The 19,305-nt window shown below is 34.0% G+C and overlaps 1 protein-coding gene across 1 annotated transcript; it reads right to left on the bottom strand.

The window, feature by feature from the left end:
* Window positions 1-4,331: 4,331 nt before the first annotated feature.
* Window positions 4,332-13,606, bottom strand: LOC127266327 (dolichyl-diphosphooligosaccharide--protein glycosyltransferase subunit STT3A). Its single transcript, XM_051296539.1, has 23 exons — window positions 13,350-13,606; window positions 13,086-13,148; window positions 12,430-12,485; window positions 12,246-12,317; window positions 11,949-12,054; window positions 11,791-11,841; window positions 10,790-10,885; window positions 10,662-10,721; window positions 10,450-10,563; window positions 10,110-10,196; window positions 9,009-9,112; window positions 8,684-8,779; window positions 7,640-7,760; window positions 7,450-7,530; window positions 7,209-7,340; window positions 6,909-7,136; window positions 6,186-6,329; window positions 5,663-5,849; window positions 5,489-5,586; window positions 5,305-5,384; window positions 5,133-5,220; window positions 4,719-4,808; window positions 4,332-4,624 (listed from the first exon to the last, which is right to left on the bottom strand). Exons 1-23 carry the CDS (start codon window positions 13,515-13,517, stop codon window positions 4,565-4,567), a joined length of 2,382 nt encoding a protein of 793 aa, XP_051152496.1. The 5' UTR covers window positions 13,518-13,606; the 3' UTR covers window positions 4,332-4,564.
* Between the last annotated feature and the right edge of the window lie 5,699 nt (window positions 13,607-19,305).

Below are 19,305 nucleotides of genomic sequence, written 5' to 3'. Positions count from 1 at the left end.
ATAAATGTAAATATTGTAAGTGGACGAAGGAAGTATAACTTAGTACTAGTAGTGCAGTACAATGTACGTAAATAAATAAATAAACAAATTTATATTATACAATGGTATATATATAATACTCATTATGTCCGTTAAATTTATTTTCACTTTTTTTTTTGTCTGTACGTTAAATTTATTTAATTACTATATTCGAACAAGTCATAATGTCACTATTTAATTATTATATTTCATTCAACATTTATTTACAATAAATACCACTAACTTTATTACATTTTCTTTCTTTCATTCTCTTTAATTACTAACTAAATTTTCAAAAATACTCCCAACAATCTTTTTATTTTTTTTTTACTTTTTTAATAAAATATTTATTTTTTCTTAATTCGCGTGCCGAGCCCAAATAGGCTAATTTTCCCGGATGGGAGGAGTGCAAACCCTCTGAACTACTATTTATAATATATATATATAATATCTACTATTGAGTCTTCTCATTACACTTAAGAAACATACCCAAAAGCTTCTTAAGGCGAAACTGAAGACGTGGATGGTGGCAGCAAGAGAGACTTGAGGGAGAGATTAACCACACAAGATAAGGTTGGGTTTAAATCATTTAGGGTTGGGATTCAAATTTTAAGAATGGATTTAGAGGTGGGTTAATTTTAGAATGAGTTTAATCTAGTTTTAAAATAGATTTAGGGCCCAAAGCTTCAAAGCTTCTTCTTGGCGCCGTATGGCGTCGCCTTGGCGGAGTGGTGTCGCCAAAGTGATGCCTAGACGCCAGCCTCGCCAAACGGCGAGGCGACTTATTCTGGAGGTGATGATACACCACTAGGACGCCCAGGCGACGTTGTAACGACCTTGAATACAATATTTGGCGGTTAACAGAAATCGTTTGTTCCTCAAGCAAGAAGTCGCTCAGCAACAATTTATTGAGGGGCAACGATCATTTGATGACTTAAGCAGCCATTACTTTCAACAAAAATTTCAAGAGAAACAACCGTCTTTAATTCCATCGACTAGCGATTATAACCCCGTTGATTCAACACCCTTAATTCCACCGTTGGGTTCGGAGCATCAGCCTTTTAGAGGCAGCGACAGTTTGATGCCCCAATGGCCAATTATTTCCAACTGTTAGCCACCGATTGTTTTTCCAGTGAGTGGTCTTAACACTGTTGGTACAATATTTTGAGGGCAGCAAGTTTGTCCGTCAGCCCCTCCGGTGTCTCAAACCGTCATCGATCCACAAAGGTTGACAGAGGCAATTCCTATCACCTAAGCTCAAATGATTGATCATCATATCATCAGTCTTATCCCGATTGGGTAGGCAAAATGATGCTATTTCCACATGACACCGAAATGCCTAAATTTACTCTTTTTCGGAAGATCGGCGTTCAAGAACATGTGAGCCATTTTATTGCACAATGTGGTGAAATTAGAAATTGGCATAACTTTCAAATGTTCTCGCTACCATATTTAATTGGTATTTGGTGTTACCACCAAACTCCACATGGTCGTGGAAAGAGATAGAGAGGGCATTTCATGATCGATTTTATAGCCAGCCGGTTGAAGTTACGTTGCTTGATTTGATTAAGACAACAACAAGTTGACGAATCAATAGCAACATATATTGAGCGCTTTTGACATATGAAAATTCATTGCAGTGTATGAATCACGGATTCTCAAGTGGCACATATAGTGGTGAGAAATTTGCACCCACAACTTAAAAGAAGAATTGACATTGCATAATTTTGACGATTTCCAATAGCTTGCCGCTCGTGTTGTTTAGGCTAAGTAAATGATAGATGAAGTGAAGTCCGACAATCAATGTAAGCTCGCCGATCATGTTTTCATCATCATCGATGATGAAGATCTTGTTGAACTAAAAGAGCAAAACATGAAGATAGAGGGTGAGTGTGGTGGGAGTGAATGTTATGTCGTTGATGGACAAGCAAACGCTAAAAGAATATTTGAGCCCATCAACAATGATTGTGAAAATTGACGCTAAGAAATATGACAATACCTATGATGTCACTATTTTCGATCGGGAAAATATTCGCTCTCATTCAATAAGGAAACTGCCAATTGTACTATAGTTGGATGAATGATTTGTGAATTGTAAGATACCATCAGTTCAAGTGCCAAAGTGCTTGACACGGGCACAAAAGAGACGCCGTCAAAAAAAAAAATAGAGAAGAAAATTCAAGATGAACGCATGCTAAAAGAATCAGATAATCAACCTAAAAGATTGGCCCGAAGAGTTGATAAGATGTGCTACAACGAAGAGAAATGGAAAATGGCGAAAGAATATGATTATATTACTAGTCGCCATTAGCCAAAAAGACTTCAGTTTGATCATAAAAAAGGTTGCGGCCAAAGAAAATAGATGGCGGCGAGAGAAGAGCAAGCCATTATTCTTCATGAGCAAAAAAAGAGTTCAACTTAATTTTCAAACGAGCTGCGGAAAAAGAAAATGGGCAGCATCGAGAAAATATGAGTAAATCAAAAGTTGCCATGAGAGAAAATGAGTTCAACTTGATCGCCAAAAGTCAAATGAAATTTGATCGAGCTTTTGGAGCAATCATCAAACCTATCAAGCAAAAATAGGTTCCAATTAGTGTTTGATTGTCGACAACTCAGTTGACAATCCAAAAGTGGATACCGGTCATGTTCAAACTTGTTGTTTGACATGATGGAAAAAGTTGCGACTCATGAAGACAATGAAAAATTAGAAGGAAAAATTGAAGTCAATGAGAAAGTTGTTAAACAAGAATTTGATAAGTTGTGCAATGAAAAGATGGACATGGAGTGCATTTTATCTCAACGGGCTTTGAAATAAGGCCGTGGGTGAGCAGAGGGCAGCCTAAGCGAAAATTCAATGATGTTATTTGAACATGAAAAAAACTAAAAGACTTGAGTTGTTCCTTTCAAATTTGAGAAAATCGCTAACGCTCCGGGAGCAAGATACATTGCTGAAAATAGACCTTAGCGAGATGATGGAAGGGAATGAAACAAACTTGATTTGAGCACAACCTTTTGATCATGATCGCTTGCAGTTAAAAAGTTTGACTCTTCGATGTTGTAATTGCTTTATTGAGGGAAATTTCATGCTGGAAAGAAAGCTGGTTGAGCCTCTATTTCGATTAAAATAGATTGTTGACCGACCAAACCATCGCCTATGAGGTCTAATTTTGAATTGATCATTTCAATCATGTTGAGAAGTGAGGTTATGATGAGATTGAGTCTAGTTGCATTAGTCGTTATATAGAATTGGCATCAAATGTTGTCGTCAACTTTAGTGAGGCATTTTTTGGTACGATTGGTTGCCAAATCGAACCAATTGATGAAAACTTATTATGGTGAGCTATAATTTCTTGTGGCAAGTTAATCGGCTTTTCTCCTTTGGCAATTCAGGTATGTATATGTCACAATATCTATTTCATATCTAATATTTCAATATTGTGTAAAATATAAGAAGTTATTATGTTGCCACACAACAATTCCATCAATAATGGCGGGCCGATTCCGAAGAATTTTGATCAATCGGATTGAAACAACTTAGGCTGACGCAATATAATTTTATTAGCATCAGATTCAAACATCTGAATTGAATCAATCAACGATGGGTAATGATTAGCGACGGCCCAAAAAAATGCAAGACAAATGGAAAAACTAGCTCGATCGGTGACTAATAAGGTGTGGCGATTGGAATAGAGGAATGAACGAGGTTGGTGAAACTTTGAAATAAATTGTCATTAACAAAGCCATAATGACACAATTAAAGTGAGTGTCATGAAAGCAATTATGGAGAAGCAATCAATGAAGAAATGAAAGTAATGGAGCAACTTCGACGACAAGGAATTAGGATTTGGTGATTCATAGAAGATAATGAGCAACATTTAACTTTGAAATAAAGGAATGAATGAGATTTATAGAACTTTGGAATGAATTGCCATTAACAAAATCATAATGATACAATCAAAGTGTTAATTAAAGTGATTATGGAGAAGAAAATACAATTGAAGATGATAATCATTATATCACCAAACGTGAGCAAGATAGTCAATTCATCCACAACAAATCTCTCTTTTTCTTTCTTTATTTTCTTTTCTTGATTTAGTTTTGTAGAAATAATGTTAATTCGACCTGAATCAATACAATTCATTTGGGCGTCTTTTTTTCGACTAACCAGTTTTTTCTTTTTCCAACTCACTAGTTTTGTCTTTTCCAAAATTCATCTCATACCACCGAAGAGTCGCTCGGAAACCTACCGATCCTCCCCGTAATAAGTTTAAGGCCGGAAATCAAATTTTCTTCCAATCCAAGCACAAAAGGTGAGATAATGATGATTTCTCAACCAAATCGAATATTGTTATAGTCCGTCCATTAGCCTATTGATCCCAACATTGATTAAAATGACAAAAAAGGTAAGGTAAGGTAAGGTGAGACTGCAAGCAAAATCGTTGGCTACCTTACATCTTACATCTCTTTCTATTCCTTGATGATGACGATGATGATACACATTCATTCATTCATTATAGGAATGAAGCAATTGCAAATCTCTTTCTTCTTAACTCCATGGATTCCTCTTTGTTGCTCTACCCCGTTTCGACGTCGTAGAGCTTGTTTTCTGCTCAATAAGGCAAAAGACTTAAGTCAGCTATATTCATTCAATACATTATGTACCGGGTGGGTTCATGACATGTTATGGTTGGTCGACTCACGGATTTCAATTTCTTGTTCTTCCCACGGGTTCTGTTCCTCGGAGGCTTCAGCTTGTATATTCGAACCATCCAGTGGTGAGTGGTGAACACCTAAAGATGTTTTGAAACACCATTACACAAAAAGATTGATTAATACATATACCGCAAAGTAATAAAAAACATATTGTTGGTTGATTTCTTCTACAGTTGGATTCTACTCAGTCTCTTGTCGGGTGTAGAGGCTGAATTCTTACATCTTACAACGATGAAAACTCTATGCATATCCAGTAGTTTTACAACTCGGGACACTTTTTACTTAATTTAAATAAATATAAATTAATGAGCATGGCAACGGAAAACGATATATATAAAATATTAAATGACTATCTCATCTAAAAATTTAATCCGGATTGAGTATTGCCGTGTCAGGATTACCTCTTCGAAGTGGGTGAGCTTAAAATACTTTTTCCCAATTTCAGTGTGTCGGACCCGGTCGAAACCTTTACCATCTGTCTCCACAAATCTACAAGAAAAGCAATGAACATGATAGATCTTTCCGAGCAGAAAAGCAAAAGACAGAAAATGTATGCACCCAAGAAAGTCGCACCTGTAATATGAAAGTTTATACATCAGGCAGTTGAGCATTGTCGGAGTTGCTTGAGCATCAATCCGGTACTGACCATCTCTCTATTAGACACCATAACAGGTTGATTAGTTATATAAAGCTCGGTTATTCCAGGTAAATATAAATGTGCGTCAGTAAGGTGCTATTCGATGTAAATATAACTCACTAAATAATCAGGTTCCTTGATGTGAGGAAATACACCTCCACCTATCCGAACCATCCACAGAAACTTATTAATGTCGTCACTAGGATATCCAACAAGACCTGAAACAAGGAGACAATCAATGAAGAAATATTTCATTGGGAAAAATCTATCGGGATAAGAGCATAAAACACCAACCTCCAAAAACAACTAAAACATATTTTACATCCAATGAGTTAAATATCTCCCAAGCAGCCTTTTCAGGAGAGGACATAGCAGTTCCAACGGTTGCAATATGTGTGTTGTTCCAGGTATTATTATCGACAATAACTGTGCGGTTAGCCATTGCTGTTGTTTGGTAACCATAGTCCCACCAAGATGCAACCTGGAGAAAAAATGAAATCAGCAACTTGATACAATCCAATGTAAGCCTTTGGAAGTTCGGAAGAAACAAATTATTGGCATGCAGAGGTAATAGGTACTTCAAACCATGCTAATAAATTATATAGGATACTTAGTGAATGCGAGTCTAACTCGTGGTAGAAAACAAACTAATGCTTAAAACCAATCATTTTACTTAGAATTTTTCTAGGCAAAATGTTGAACCTTTATAATTAATCGCTATGGCGCAACCAGATATAGTGCAGATTCTAATATGAATGCAAACATTTGCAAGAAATAACAGGCCATGAATATAAAATCATTGGGCAGATCAGCTTACTTTATCATCCACCTCAGTGTTATGGCGCAACCAACCATATGCCTCTCTAAAGTCATCAAAGACATGAAGGCCATCATGGGAACGAGAGGTTAGGACAATGGATGGGGCAGAATAAGCCTCAGCTGCAGCCCAGACACAATGAACCTGCACCAAGGATATTTTCTAATTAACTGTACAGGTCAAAAGTTTAACTGTCATAATAATGATCAGCCAACAACAAGATAGGTATCAGGAACTAATGGTAGTTATTTTCCATAAAACCACATTTACTTTTATTGAGGAACTGTATCCAGATAAATCTGACATCTAATATCAATAGAAAAACACAGAATATTTATCGTCAACTCTTTGAGGCTTTACTACCGAGAACTTGCTAGGAGGGCAACCACTGACTATAAGTTCTAATTAAAAATATTGCTATAAAAGTAACCATAATATGTCAAGCAATAATCTAGAATATGATTTTTCTTTCTTTTAATCTGGATTTAATAACAAACCTGTGTCCTCTCCCAGCCTGTGAACTATATTGATTTTAGAATCTATAAAGTAAATGCATTTATGTGAATAAACATATCAAATCAACAATGCAATAACCACGTAAGCAAACACAAATTCAGGGATAAATATACCCCCACTCTGCACTACAATAGACAGATAATTCTTCTATGACAAGTTCGTGATAATGAAAAAATAAAAGATGGTTACATCAGCATCTGAACATACCACATAAAATGCTCCCAGCAAGACAAGTAAGAAAAGAGAAATCACTGAAGCCTCCAAGGGTAGAACGAGAAGCTTCTTTTCAACCTGGGATACCAAAGGAACTTTCTCTATGTTTTCCTTTTCCTTTTCCTTTTTCCTACTTTTTCTAGAAGGTCGCTCCTTTACTGTCTCCTCACTTTTCTCAGGCTTCACAACCTCATTTTGTGTAACACTACTGGTATCCCCTGCCTTATGGAGATCAAAATATTTCAGTCCCCTTTATTTAATATAATGCAATTTGTGAATGAATTGTTCACTTACATTAATCTGGGGCTTTTCTGTTTTACCAAACAATTGAAATTTCACTGATCTAGTAAAAACATCAAAGGCTTGTGAAAGAGCAATCCCAGACATTATACAAGCCGCAGGTGCAAGTACAAGCATTAGGCGCACCTAGTATCATCGAAGGAAAATTAACATTGTAAGGAAGCATAAAAGATAATATACATATATATGATGCAGATGATAGAAACTCTGTTTGCATATATGTTTGTATTCATACCATGACACCAGAAAAATATACAGACGTAACAATATAAAGGACTGCAAATGCGCTTGCATCAGACAGCGGCAAAAAGCAAGCCTGCAAATTCCAACATGCGTAGAAGATTAATGAATAAATAAATGAAGGTGCATAACATTAACTCTACCAAAGAAAAAACGAAAATCAATAAAAATATCTGGGAACTCACAATAATGCCAGCTGGAACCAAAAATGCCAAAACATTAATATCCATGAAGTAGGATGGCCATGTAGGAGGTTGATGCTCACTGACACTTGCAATAATTGGTATATATTTGCTAGCATAAGTTCTGTTCTCAGTCCCAGGGGAGAGAATATCCGGAAAGAAAAAGATTGATGTGTCAAAATTACATTAAAGCAAATTTTCATGTCATCATTGGCGAATTCAAGATCTAGCATATAGGATGCAATAAACATTGTGCTAATTAAATCGTTTGATAATGTAAGTGCAATGTCATAAGAGCAAATGATCACAAATATTAAAGACAAATAATTAAAACATCTACATTTTAGCTCTAGGTATACACTTACACACTGCATAGTGTAGCAATCAGGAAAAAAGTATGTTTCTAACTGCATCAAATCTATGCCGGAGAAAGTAAATATTAAAGCTATTAGCACCAAAGTTTCTGATCCAGGAAAGGATGCTGCACAGGGAAAATCAAGGATGATTTCATAACAATTGAGTAACATATTGACTAATAATAGCTGCCAATAGCAATTTAAACATATATAGAAAGAGTTTCGGCAAAGGAGAAAACAAAGGTATGAGAGCTCAGAAAAACAAGAAACTGTGTTAAAATCTGAATGCCTATATCTCACCAAGAGCACACTTGTAAAGATCATGGATTCAGCTGATAATGCCACAAAATAAAAAAGAGAAGCATTGGAACCAAGTATCTTATCCATAAATGCATTTCCATATAAAGATAGCAACACTGATAGTAGAGACAAATTATATACTGAGTATAATCTGAATACTCTGTATTCCGTTGTGTTATACATATTTCAAATTACATGACTTTAATGTTCAGAATAATAACAATCTTCCTATGCAACACATATTTTCAATATTTAAAAATAGCAATTTGGCTAAAGATAAAAGGGAATGTGTGTGCGTGTGTTGGGGGCGATAATGGCAGGTAGAGAGAGGAAATCATACATGGTTGGATGTCTAAATTTCAACTATTTGAAGTAAATAAGAAGTGCTTACGGATCTAGAAGGCTCAGACTTCGTCCGCTCCATCCTTTTGTTGGACTTGAGGCTACCAAGGCTACTAGCACAGCCAAGACAGCAAAGCAAATGATCCTGGATAGCATTATTAAGTCAATGGAGACTGCCCTACTAATTTTATTGCAGACAAATGACTCTGATCCTTAGGCAATATTAGCATTGTAAAATATGTATATACGTATATATAAACAAATTATAACATACGAATTGTCTTATAGATTCCATAGCACTCCTGTTAACCATGCCATGCTTTCATCCATTTAGCACATAAAAAAATTGACAGAAAAATAGAGAAGAAGCTTACAGCCCAACCGAAACAACAAGAGTGACTGCTACTTTAAACATTTGGGGTGAGAGAATTCCTTTGATATAATAAACAAGAGCCACAACATGTAAAATGATGAAGACCTGAGTATAAACATCCAAAAAAAAACATGAATTATGTTATGAGGAACAATACCAACATCCATAGGTATGTCATTAATTAAGACCTAATCATTGATAAAATGAAGGCAACCACCTAAACTATGGATCATTGTAACAAAAAAGTTTCCCAAATAAAATAAATAAAAAGGTATAGCATCTAGAAGCACTGAATACAGATCATTATGGCACAGTCAACAAGCGGCCACTTCTTGCCATTCTGCCAGTGAAAACCAGCAAGTTTTACTAGGTTTGCTAGGTTGTGTTTTCTATTCCCTGTTTTCACTATTCATTTAAAAAAAAAATTTCCCTCCTGAAATGTTGTATTCACCTACAATAATTTAAACTCATCTTCTTCAAATGTCATATTCTCCAACAACGTTTTTCTGAGTGTTCTTTTATTTTCTTGAATTTAAAGTTTTCCAACAACAAAAATATTTCTGGCAACCTCTGCATTTAATAAAGCACCATCCAGCATTATGGGCTCAACAGACAAACATGTGAAAATTGCCATCAAAATTCCAGAGAGACAGCATAGGCTTTATGGATATCATAAACAACATTAGAAATCTAAATCCAAAGACTATCTTTCAGGTCAGCTCTTTCCTGATAGACTCTTCTCTACAATAGATTGTCCTTAATTGTACACACTGAATCAAATTATTTCAGACAACATAAAAAAAAAAAACTACTGTTACAATCTTGTTAATTGTTAGTAGTTTCCATTGAACTGAAATATTGGCCAATAATGCATAACAGTTTTGTCACTTTTACCACTCCAGATGCTGATCAACAATAAAATAAGAGGAACTTCGGCTCTAGATTATTTAAGATATGAATTAAAGAACAATTTCTGAAGAGCTATACATCAATATTGTATTGTTATCAAACATTCACATATGCCCATTCTCGGAAAAAAAAAACATATAGAATGATATATTAAGTCAATAAGAGGACAAAATACAATACCCAGCCAACTTACCAGAAATGAGGCAAAATGTTCTGATGTCATGAGAGCATTAAAACCTACAACAGGCACTAAAGCTGCTAACAATGTTCCCAAAATGACCTGCATTTATATTGTTGAGGTATTAATGCATGATTAAGTATAAAATATCTAAGTCAAAGAAAACAAATAACATTGATTTAAAAAACAGCAAATGGATAAGGTCATTTATATTTTTGAGGTATTAATGCATGATTAATGTGGCTTTTTCTACATAGATTAAATTAGCATGACAACCATCTTCAGCAATCATGATGAGACAAATATACAAATTCACACAGAATACCAACGTGGCTTTTGCATTGAAGTTACTTACAAATGGAGCATAAGCAATGTATAGGCGTGGAGAATAGCGACCAGTTACAATGCATAGCAGAACATGCATTGGAATGAGATTTATTATAAACGTATACCCTCCCCAGGAGCAAACCTGAAAAGGAAATGAGTGTGAAGTACCTCCGACAAACTTGATAACAATACTAACATGGTTAAGTTAAAAGGAAATGAGTGTGGAGTTGGGAGATTCACCATGTAAAAGTATGCTATAGCATTTAGAGTAGCATAGAAAAGGGATCCAGTGTTCACTGTCTGCATTCAATAGAAATATAAGGGATCGGCATGTAAATTATCAAGAAGAAAAAATGTCAAATTGTCACCTTTACATAAAGATAGAATGTGAAGATCAATGCAAAAATAGCAACAGCTTCATTATCATAGCTGCCAGCCACAGATCGAGAAATATATGAAGGGACCTGTGGGAATAAAGTACAAAGCCATGTTATGATTATGCAAATTGATTAATCAAACACCAGGTATCTTAAGGTATAAAATTATCCCTCCAACAAGACAGGTATATACGATAGAAGCATATCCATGCAATAAGACATGAAACAATCAGTCGTATGCTGCTTTGAAAATTCCAGCCTTGTCATGTAATTTGACTGGAACAAGGTATTGAAATTTTAATATTCCATATGGATGCTCTCAATAAAAACTGCCAGAAACTTTTAACTATCTGTAGCTGGAACCTAGAGTAACTCAGCACTGCCAAAGAGAAGCAATATATAGCTTTATTGTGATTTGTGAGGAATCTTTTCCCCTTGTTTTGGAAAGTATATACAATTTGATCAACCACAAAAATGCAAGTGCTTCATATTAAAGATATACTAATTGTCATGACAGTTTTGAGCGTTACATATGCTGTCTTTAACAGTGCCCAATTTTAAAATGCATTCCTACTTTAAAAAGGCACAGAAAAAGAAATTCAACTTATATATTCACCTAGAACATGAAAATAATATCCAAGGTGTAGACTTAAGTATCAGCATTGATTATCATTACCGTGAGCAGCGACTCAATTAAAATTCAGTGAATTATCTTATAACAATTTGCAAGTCTGAAACAAATATTCGCTCTAAAATAGAAGGAAAAACATATATATACATGAAATAATTCCAATAAGAGTAAAGTTCAGGTACATCTGATATATGATGGGTTAGACACATCGAGAATAAAAGTGACTGCTCTTGTATCGTTGGCACATCCATGAGAACAATGAGACATCAAACAAGAGCATGTACTAGAACAAAACATAGAATTATTGCAAGGAAGGAAAGCAATATGTAATTCCAACTTTCACGAAATAAAATAAAGTTACCATGGCTAAAAGAGCAGCAGCAGTCAACCCAGCACCAGCACCTTTGATTTCCTAGTCAATGAAAGCTTTACTGATAAATTTTATGGATATTTTAACTTTAATGTAAATCACATCATGGGTACCATACAAAACAATATAGTAAGTTTATCGAGTTGAACCTTTGTCAGAAGATATGTTGCCCAAGAAGCAAAAGCTGAAAATATAGGAGCTGTAAACACACAGACAGTTTCCACAGATAGAGGAATATTTAGGGCGTGTAAAACCCTGCCAAAAAATATTATGTCAATAACAGAACCATGAATTAAAATTAAAGAAAAGGAGAGTTGTTCATACTTACATGGGTAAAGACCTCTATAAAAATATATAATTATTTATATAAATAGATATCATTCATCAAGAATTTTTCTCATGCATATTTATGTAACAAAAAAAAACCAAAATCCGCAAATACCCACCTCCAAATAGTACCAGCAGTCAAAGTAAGTCCTGGATAAACAGTTCCACCAATCACACGTCCAAGAGGATACCTAGAAGAGTAACAAACAAACTCAGTTTGAAACAAAGACAATACAAAGAAATTGAAACATTTTAATGTAAAAACGCAAAGCAAAGGCTGGTTCTGACAAAGACTGACCATACCATGTTCTATCATCAAACCAATTCCAGAAATCATACACTCCACTTTTCGTGAGAAACTGAAATCAAGAAAATTATTATCACCTTCCGTAATATATAAGCAAAAAAACATAGAGTGGGAAATTACTATGGCGCAAAAACAAGCAAATCAACATAAAATCAGTAGATAAGATGAGGAATCACTCTCAAATGAACCACTAAACAATAACTAAGCGCACAGCTAATATATAAAGCGCTATAAGAAGGAAATCAGTTAGCAGAGGCCAAAGATTCCTCTTTTAATACACATTTTTAAGAGTGTGATGCTTCCTGGTCCAGCTAATCCAAGCTCCTATATTCCCAACTTTTAGGATTTCTCCATTTTTATCCACCCAAAACCATCAATACCCATTCAGAGGAAATTTTGTACCGAACAAGGTATATATGAATATCCCTGCATTCAACTTTCTTGAGATTCCAAACTGTTCTAATCCTTTCATTTATCAACGCTTAGCATCTACACATGATCTTACTCAATTAACTTGCTTCAAAAACAATATTCCACCAAAAATAATCCAGAATACCAAACGGAACATTTTAAAACAATAATTTACCTTGCAGCACAACAGAGCAACAAAACATAAAAATAAAAAAATCCAGTAACCAAAAACCAGACAAACCTGTGTCACTCTGTAGTTGAAATAAGGATCGAATTCATGAATGACGCTCTCGTACTTAATCACCTGCACTCAAGATTCTCAGTTAAGAAAAAACAGCAAACAATTACGCAGATAATTCACCCCTGTAATACGCATTATCAGGGCCAAGAAAAAGTCAAACTAACTCCTCAGTTCCTTTCCAACCAGATAAATTTCACACTCAGCGACTCGATCCGCCGCAAGTGTACGAATGCACATCAATTAACATAGTAAACGAGAGCTTACAGAGAAAAGACGGATCGAGAAAGCAATAACGCCGATGAGCAGCAGAATGAAGAAGGAGAAGACATTCCCGAAGGCGTTCCGGAGAGTGGTGGGTTGTTGGTCCACCGGCGCCGCCATCGAGGGGCGTGATTCTTGGGTTTGGGGATTGAGATTTCCAATTTCGCTCATAAAAAACGCTCACTCCGGTGGGGAGAGGTCGTGTAGTTTGTACACAGCAGCAGTAGACTGACCAAGGACAAGACCTCTCGTTCTCGATGGGGACGCTCGTTATCTTGAAAAGACGATATTGCCCTTGAATGGTTTTAATTAATCCTTCTCGTTGGAGCTATTTTCACTCTATTAACTCTTATTGGATGACGCGTCACGATGACAACGTGGCGAGATTTTATTGGTTCCAGTCACTTGGCAACCTGCCTCGCTTATAATTTTATACTCCGTGGCTCCCACTTCTCGTATCATTCGTTCTTCTTCGTCCCACATCGTTTTTTTTTTAAATTGATTATATAATTTAATTTTATTTTAAAATTTTTAATTTATAATTATTTATAGTATAAAATAATTATTTTTATTAATTATATTTATCATAAATTCCTGTAACACTGAATCGGAAAGGGAAGGAGTATTATCATAGATACTTCGTACGTCTCATTTTAAATATGAATTTGTTTGTTTTGTATTTTAATTTAAATTAATAATTTTTAATGTAAAATATACAAATATTATATAAATAATAAAAAGAATACGTGTAACATATTAATTTTTTGAAAAAATTATATTTTTTTATTTTCACAAAATAAACAAATTCAATATCTTTATAAGAATTGGATTTGTTTTTTAGTGTTTAATTTAAAGATTTTTTTATTGTAACGATATAGAAAATTGTATTGGTAATATAAAAACTATTTTTATATTAAATATTAAATTTTGTGAAAAGATAAAATATATATATATATTAAAATAATGTCATAAAAAAATTTTAGGCAAACAAACCCAATATATATTATTAAAAAATATTTAGAATATATTTTTAAATATTTTAAAAATTATGTTTAAATAAAATATATTCAAATATAAATTTTTACATAATAAAATTTTATACAAATAAATAAAAATATATATATTTATGTTGTAAAATTATTATAGATATATCAAATAAAAATATTAATTATCCGTTAACCACTATTTTGTGTATATATATAAATAATGACAAATATAATTAATATTTTTATTTATTATCTCTATAATAATTTTACAACACATAGCAAGAGGGACTTTCCGCCCAAGCTACATATGTATATCAATATTTCAATATAATTATATTATTAACATTACAATACATAAATTTATACTCCCTCCGTTCACGTATAAAGTATACATTTACTTTTGGCGCAGAGTTTGAGAAATAATAGTATTTTAATTATAGTGGGTAGGTAAAAGTAGTGTAATGACATTTTTGCCCTTGCTTTTTGATATAAAAGTAATGATGTGATGTTGTGTGTTTGTTTGGGGGTTTGGATTTTGAGTTGGGATTTGAATAGTAAAAATTTTGAATTTGAATAGTTCTATGATGTGATATAAATAGGTGTTGATGTGATATTTTGAATGTAAAATTGATTTTTAGTATAATATAAAAAATGAAAAATAGGTGTTTGATTTGATGTTTTTTGGGAAAAAAAATGGGATGAATAGTGGAAATCTTCACAAATCCTTTAAACAAACACACCCTAAGAGTATTTGTGGAAAAAAGTGGGGTATTTAATGAAATGATTACTTTGTAATTGGGCGTCCCAAAATAGAAATATGTATACTTTGTAGCTGGACGGAGAGAATATTACTTTTCACTTTTAGCAAAATTAACCCGCTATGACTATGAATAAATACAGCTGGAATTCATAGGTCTCAAGGGAAGAAAAAAAAAATTATATAATTTACCAATTGACTTATCAATGAACGGCTAAATCTAATCAAATTCATGACTAATACAATTTACCATCGACTTGTCAATCAACGACTAAGTCTAGCCAAATTCACGCTAATATAATTTACCAATCGACTTGTCAATCAACGACTAAGTCTAGTCAAATCTACGGCTTATATAATTTACCAATCGACTTGTCAATCAATGACTAAGTCTAGCCAAATTCACAGTTAACATAATTTACCAATTGACTTGTCAATCAACAGTTAAGTATAGTTAAATCCACGGCTTATACAATTTACTAATAATTATTTGTTCGTTAACAACATCAATAACTCAACAAATAATTTATCATATACATTATATATTACATCAACTCCATTTAGCAATTAGTATTATAATATCACGAAGGCATAATCATAACGGTCCATTCATTTCAAACGTATATAATTTAACCTTTTCCTTCAACCGTAGACTTATCTCGCCTAATGGAAACATGACACAACCCCAAACCGGCTGGAACCTCCAAACAGTCTTAAACCAAAATTAAAAACAAACATTAAACAATAACAATGCACAAAGCTTGGTAACTCGGATAAAAATCACACAGACGGCTCCTAAATGATCCCAACTCAATCCAACAATTACCAAAATCATTCACAAGGCTGAAAAATTAGGGTACCTTTTATAAATCATTTTCAATTCAACTCATTTAAAAAAGGCTGAAAATTTAGGGTACGGCTCAAACGACGTCGATTTTACAATTTCGAAATCTCAAATCAAATAATTTAAGGTCTAACTGCAATAATATATGAAAAACTCCATCAATTAACACTTCCATATGTCAAATTAAGTTTAAAACCCTAATTTAGAAATCAATTTGGAGAAAATGTACTTGAACTCAATTTTTCAAAATTGACATCAAATTCAATTGCTAAACGGAAAAAAAAAAAAAAAGGTTCAAATACATTATTTACTAACCAAAACCAAGTCAAATATGACATGAAATCGAAAAATTCATTCCAAAACTGATACTACACAATTGAAAGAGGAACAAAACTTGGATAATGCTTTAGGATGGAAAGATGATTCAAAAAATATGATTTAGCTGAAAAATTTACCGTAAAAATCGACTTAAAATGAAATGAAGTGATTCTAACCTTCCATGAACCTTATCCACTGTTAGAGGACGAAATGGGGGAGAAATGAGAGTTGCAGAGGTTTTTAATTCATCAACATATGTAAAACACGTTTTGTAAAATCGTTTGGCCATACGGTGATCGTACAATCTTGACATTAAGATACTATTTGGATTATAACTCACTTGTCCAACATCCGATTGACCTCTCGTTTGTTGAAATGGATAGCTAACTCAAATTACTATCTATTGTGAAATTTTAGATCAATTGAACATATCTCTTTTGTCCAACATTTAATCTACTCTTTGTCAATGGCATTGAAAAGATAACTTCAAGATCTATCTAATGACATAAAATTCACCCACAACAAATAAAAACTCAAAAAAATTATTGTTGAGCACAAAAAACCAATGTGTAGGGTTTTTGAGAATGAGTCTATTAAATTGGGTTAAGGATTGATGTAGAGTCTAATGGGTATGTTAATAGTAGTAGGACCTTAAAAAAGGGTCCAAATATAAGTCCAAGCGCTGTTAAGAAAAAGGCTTCATCGGGAGAAAACTGTGATAAAAAAGATAAGGTCGGGCACGGAGATCGGACGTGATAAGGTCGGGCACGGAGGTCGGACATGATAAGGCCGGGCACGGAGATCGGATGTGATAAGGTCGGGCACAAAGGTCGGACAAGATAAGGTCGGGCACGGAAAAGAGAAACTCTGTTATAGCCATTTCTGTACATTCAATGTAAGTTGCTCGTTCAACTGTCCCTCGGAGACAGTCCTTCTCATGCTACTTCTTGATAATGGCCCGTTGTATATAAAATCATTGTTCGAAAAGCACACAAAATGGGAGAAATCAATAGTAAATATTGGAGCTCGGGACTTGAATTTCTTCACACTAGTACCCTTGGTGTGGGCGTTAGAGCATTGAGAGGACCTAGAGACAGCAGATATGATCAAGAGTTAAGGTATCCCACCTCGAGAAAGAGTAAGCTGCAACTACAAAATCACGTCAGACATGATAAGGCCGGGCACGGAGATCGGATGTGATAAGGTCGGGCACGGAGGTCGGACAAGATAAGGTCGGACACGGAGATCGGACAAGATAAGGTCGGACACGGAGATCGGACGTGATAAGGTCGGGCACGGAGATTGGATGTGATAAGGTCGGGCACGGAGGTCAGACATGAGAAGGTCGGGCGTCATATAGGTCGGGCGAAATGAAGTCGGGCAAGGAGAGGACAGACGAATGAAATAATATGCTTCCAGGTCGGACGGCATATAGGTCGGGCAAAATGAAGTCGGGCAAGGTGAGGACGGATGAAGGAAATGATATGCACCTAGCTCGGACGGTATATAGGTCGGGCAAGATGAAGTCGGGCGAAGAGATGATTAATACGGAGGTCAGACAAGTGGAAGGCGGGCAAGAGGAGACGGAGCAGCAGGTGTGCAGGTCGGGCGAAAAGCAGTTTTTAGACGGTTGAGAGAAGTTACAACCGGCAAACGGAGATGAAGGCACGACTTGGTTGTGGCGGTTGACATGGGTTTTAAATAGGCCTGTTCATGACCTAAAGAAACCATCTTCAATCGACATCAAATTCAAGTGAATTGCTTTTGGGGATCACCATTTACTTTATGAGTCTGTAGTATTTAGTTTCCTAGTTTATTTATGTATCGTATAGTGTCTAGAAATTCTTAATCTCAGGCATTTATTTTATCAAATTCGAAGATAATTTCTATTTTCGAATTTTACTTTTTATTATTGAAAATCGGCATCAACAATTATATCCGGTCAAAATGAACACATCGACAAGGAGTTCAACAATCAAATTTATTAAACACCTAATGAGATGATTCCGTTACGGGTTGGCTATTACATAAACATAGTATACCGGCTTCCCAAGTCAAAGGTAATTTCAAAATATATTAGTTACAACTGTTTACTTCGGTCGTATTTGAAAATCATGGCGAACAATGGTTGCATGTATCTATACCGCGGTTTACAGATGCCAACACCACTTAAAAGTACGATGTGATGCGAACTACACACAAATCCAAAACTATTGTGCTCTGATACCCATACACAATGGCAAACCATATCACCGGTCCGCTCGAGCATCTCTTATAGTCACTACCTCTCCCTCATTATCTCTTTTATCTCTCTCATCCATGTCATATCCACCTTAATATTTAAATTATTTCATTTATTCCCCGTTATAGTAAATCACTTTCAACTCATTATCTTTACTATTTTATAAATACACAATAATTTATTTATTTTTATATATTTTTATTATATAATAATACACATAATCAATATAAAAATAAATTATTTATCCATACATATTTCTATATATTTTTATTATCTAATAATATTTTTATATAATAATATTTTAACTTTTTAAATATTAACCTATATAAATTTTAATAATTGAATATATACGGAATAATACAACATATATATTAACTAAAAATAACATCAAAATAATCATAATAATTAAAAAAAATATAACTTAAAAATTATTATTTTTATTTTCAGATCGTATCCAAATAATATATGTAGTAAAATAGAGAACAACAAATAAATTTAAAATATGATAGATAAAGTATGAGAATTGATTAATGAATTATATATATAATAATAATAATTTATGTTAAATTTATAATTTAAAATTTTGAAATTTCAAAAAGTTTTGAATAGTATTTAATTTAATTTTTTTTGTCTTTTTTAATTTTTGTTGAAGGTAACCTGTTCTTGGGAAAGATAATAAAGTTGGATTGTTATAATAAAAACTGAAAAAACAATGATAAGGTAACAAATAAGGTGACTGCAACAGATGCTCTTAGGTCATCTTCAATCCATCACTCAATTTTTACCGTTGCTACAATAGATCTTCAATTTTA

Source organism: Andrographis paniculata, unplaced genomic scaffold (genome assembly GCF_009805555.1).
Source record: "Andrographis paniculata isolate CXL003 unplaced genomic scaffold, ASM980555v1 Contig75END, whole genome shotgun sequence".
NCBI classification, from domain to species: domain Eukaryota; kingdom Viridiplantae; phylum Streptophyta; class Magnoliopsida; order Lamiales; family Acanthaceae; genus Andrographis; species Andrographis paniculata.
Note: the sequence above shows the minus strand (reverse complement) of the source record. Positions and strands in the feature narration are given on the sequence as shown.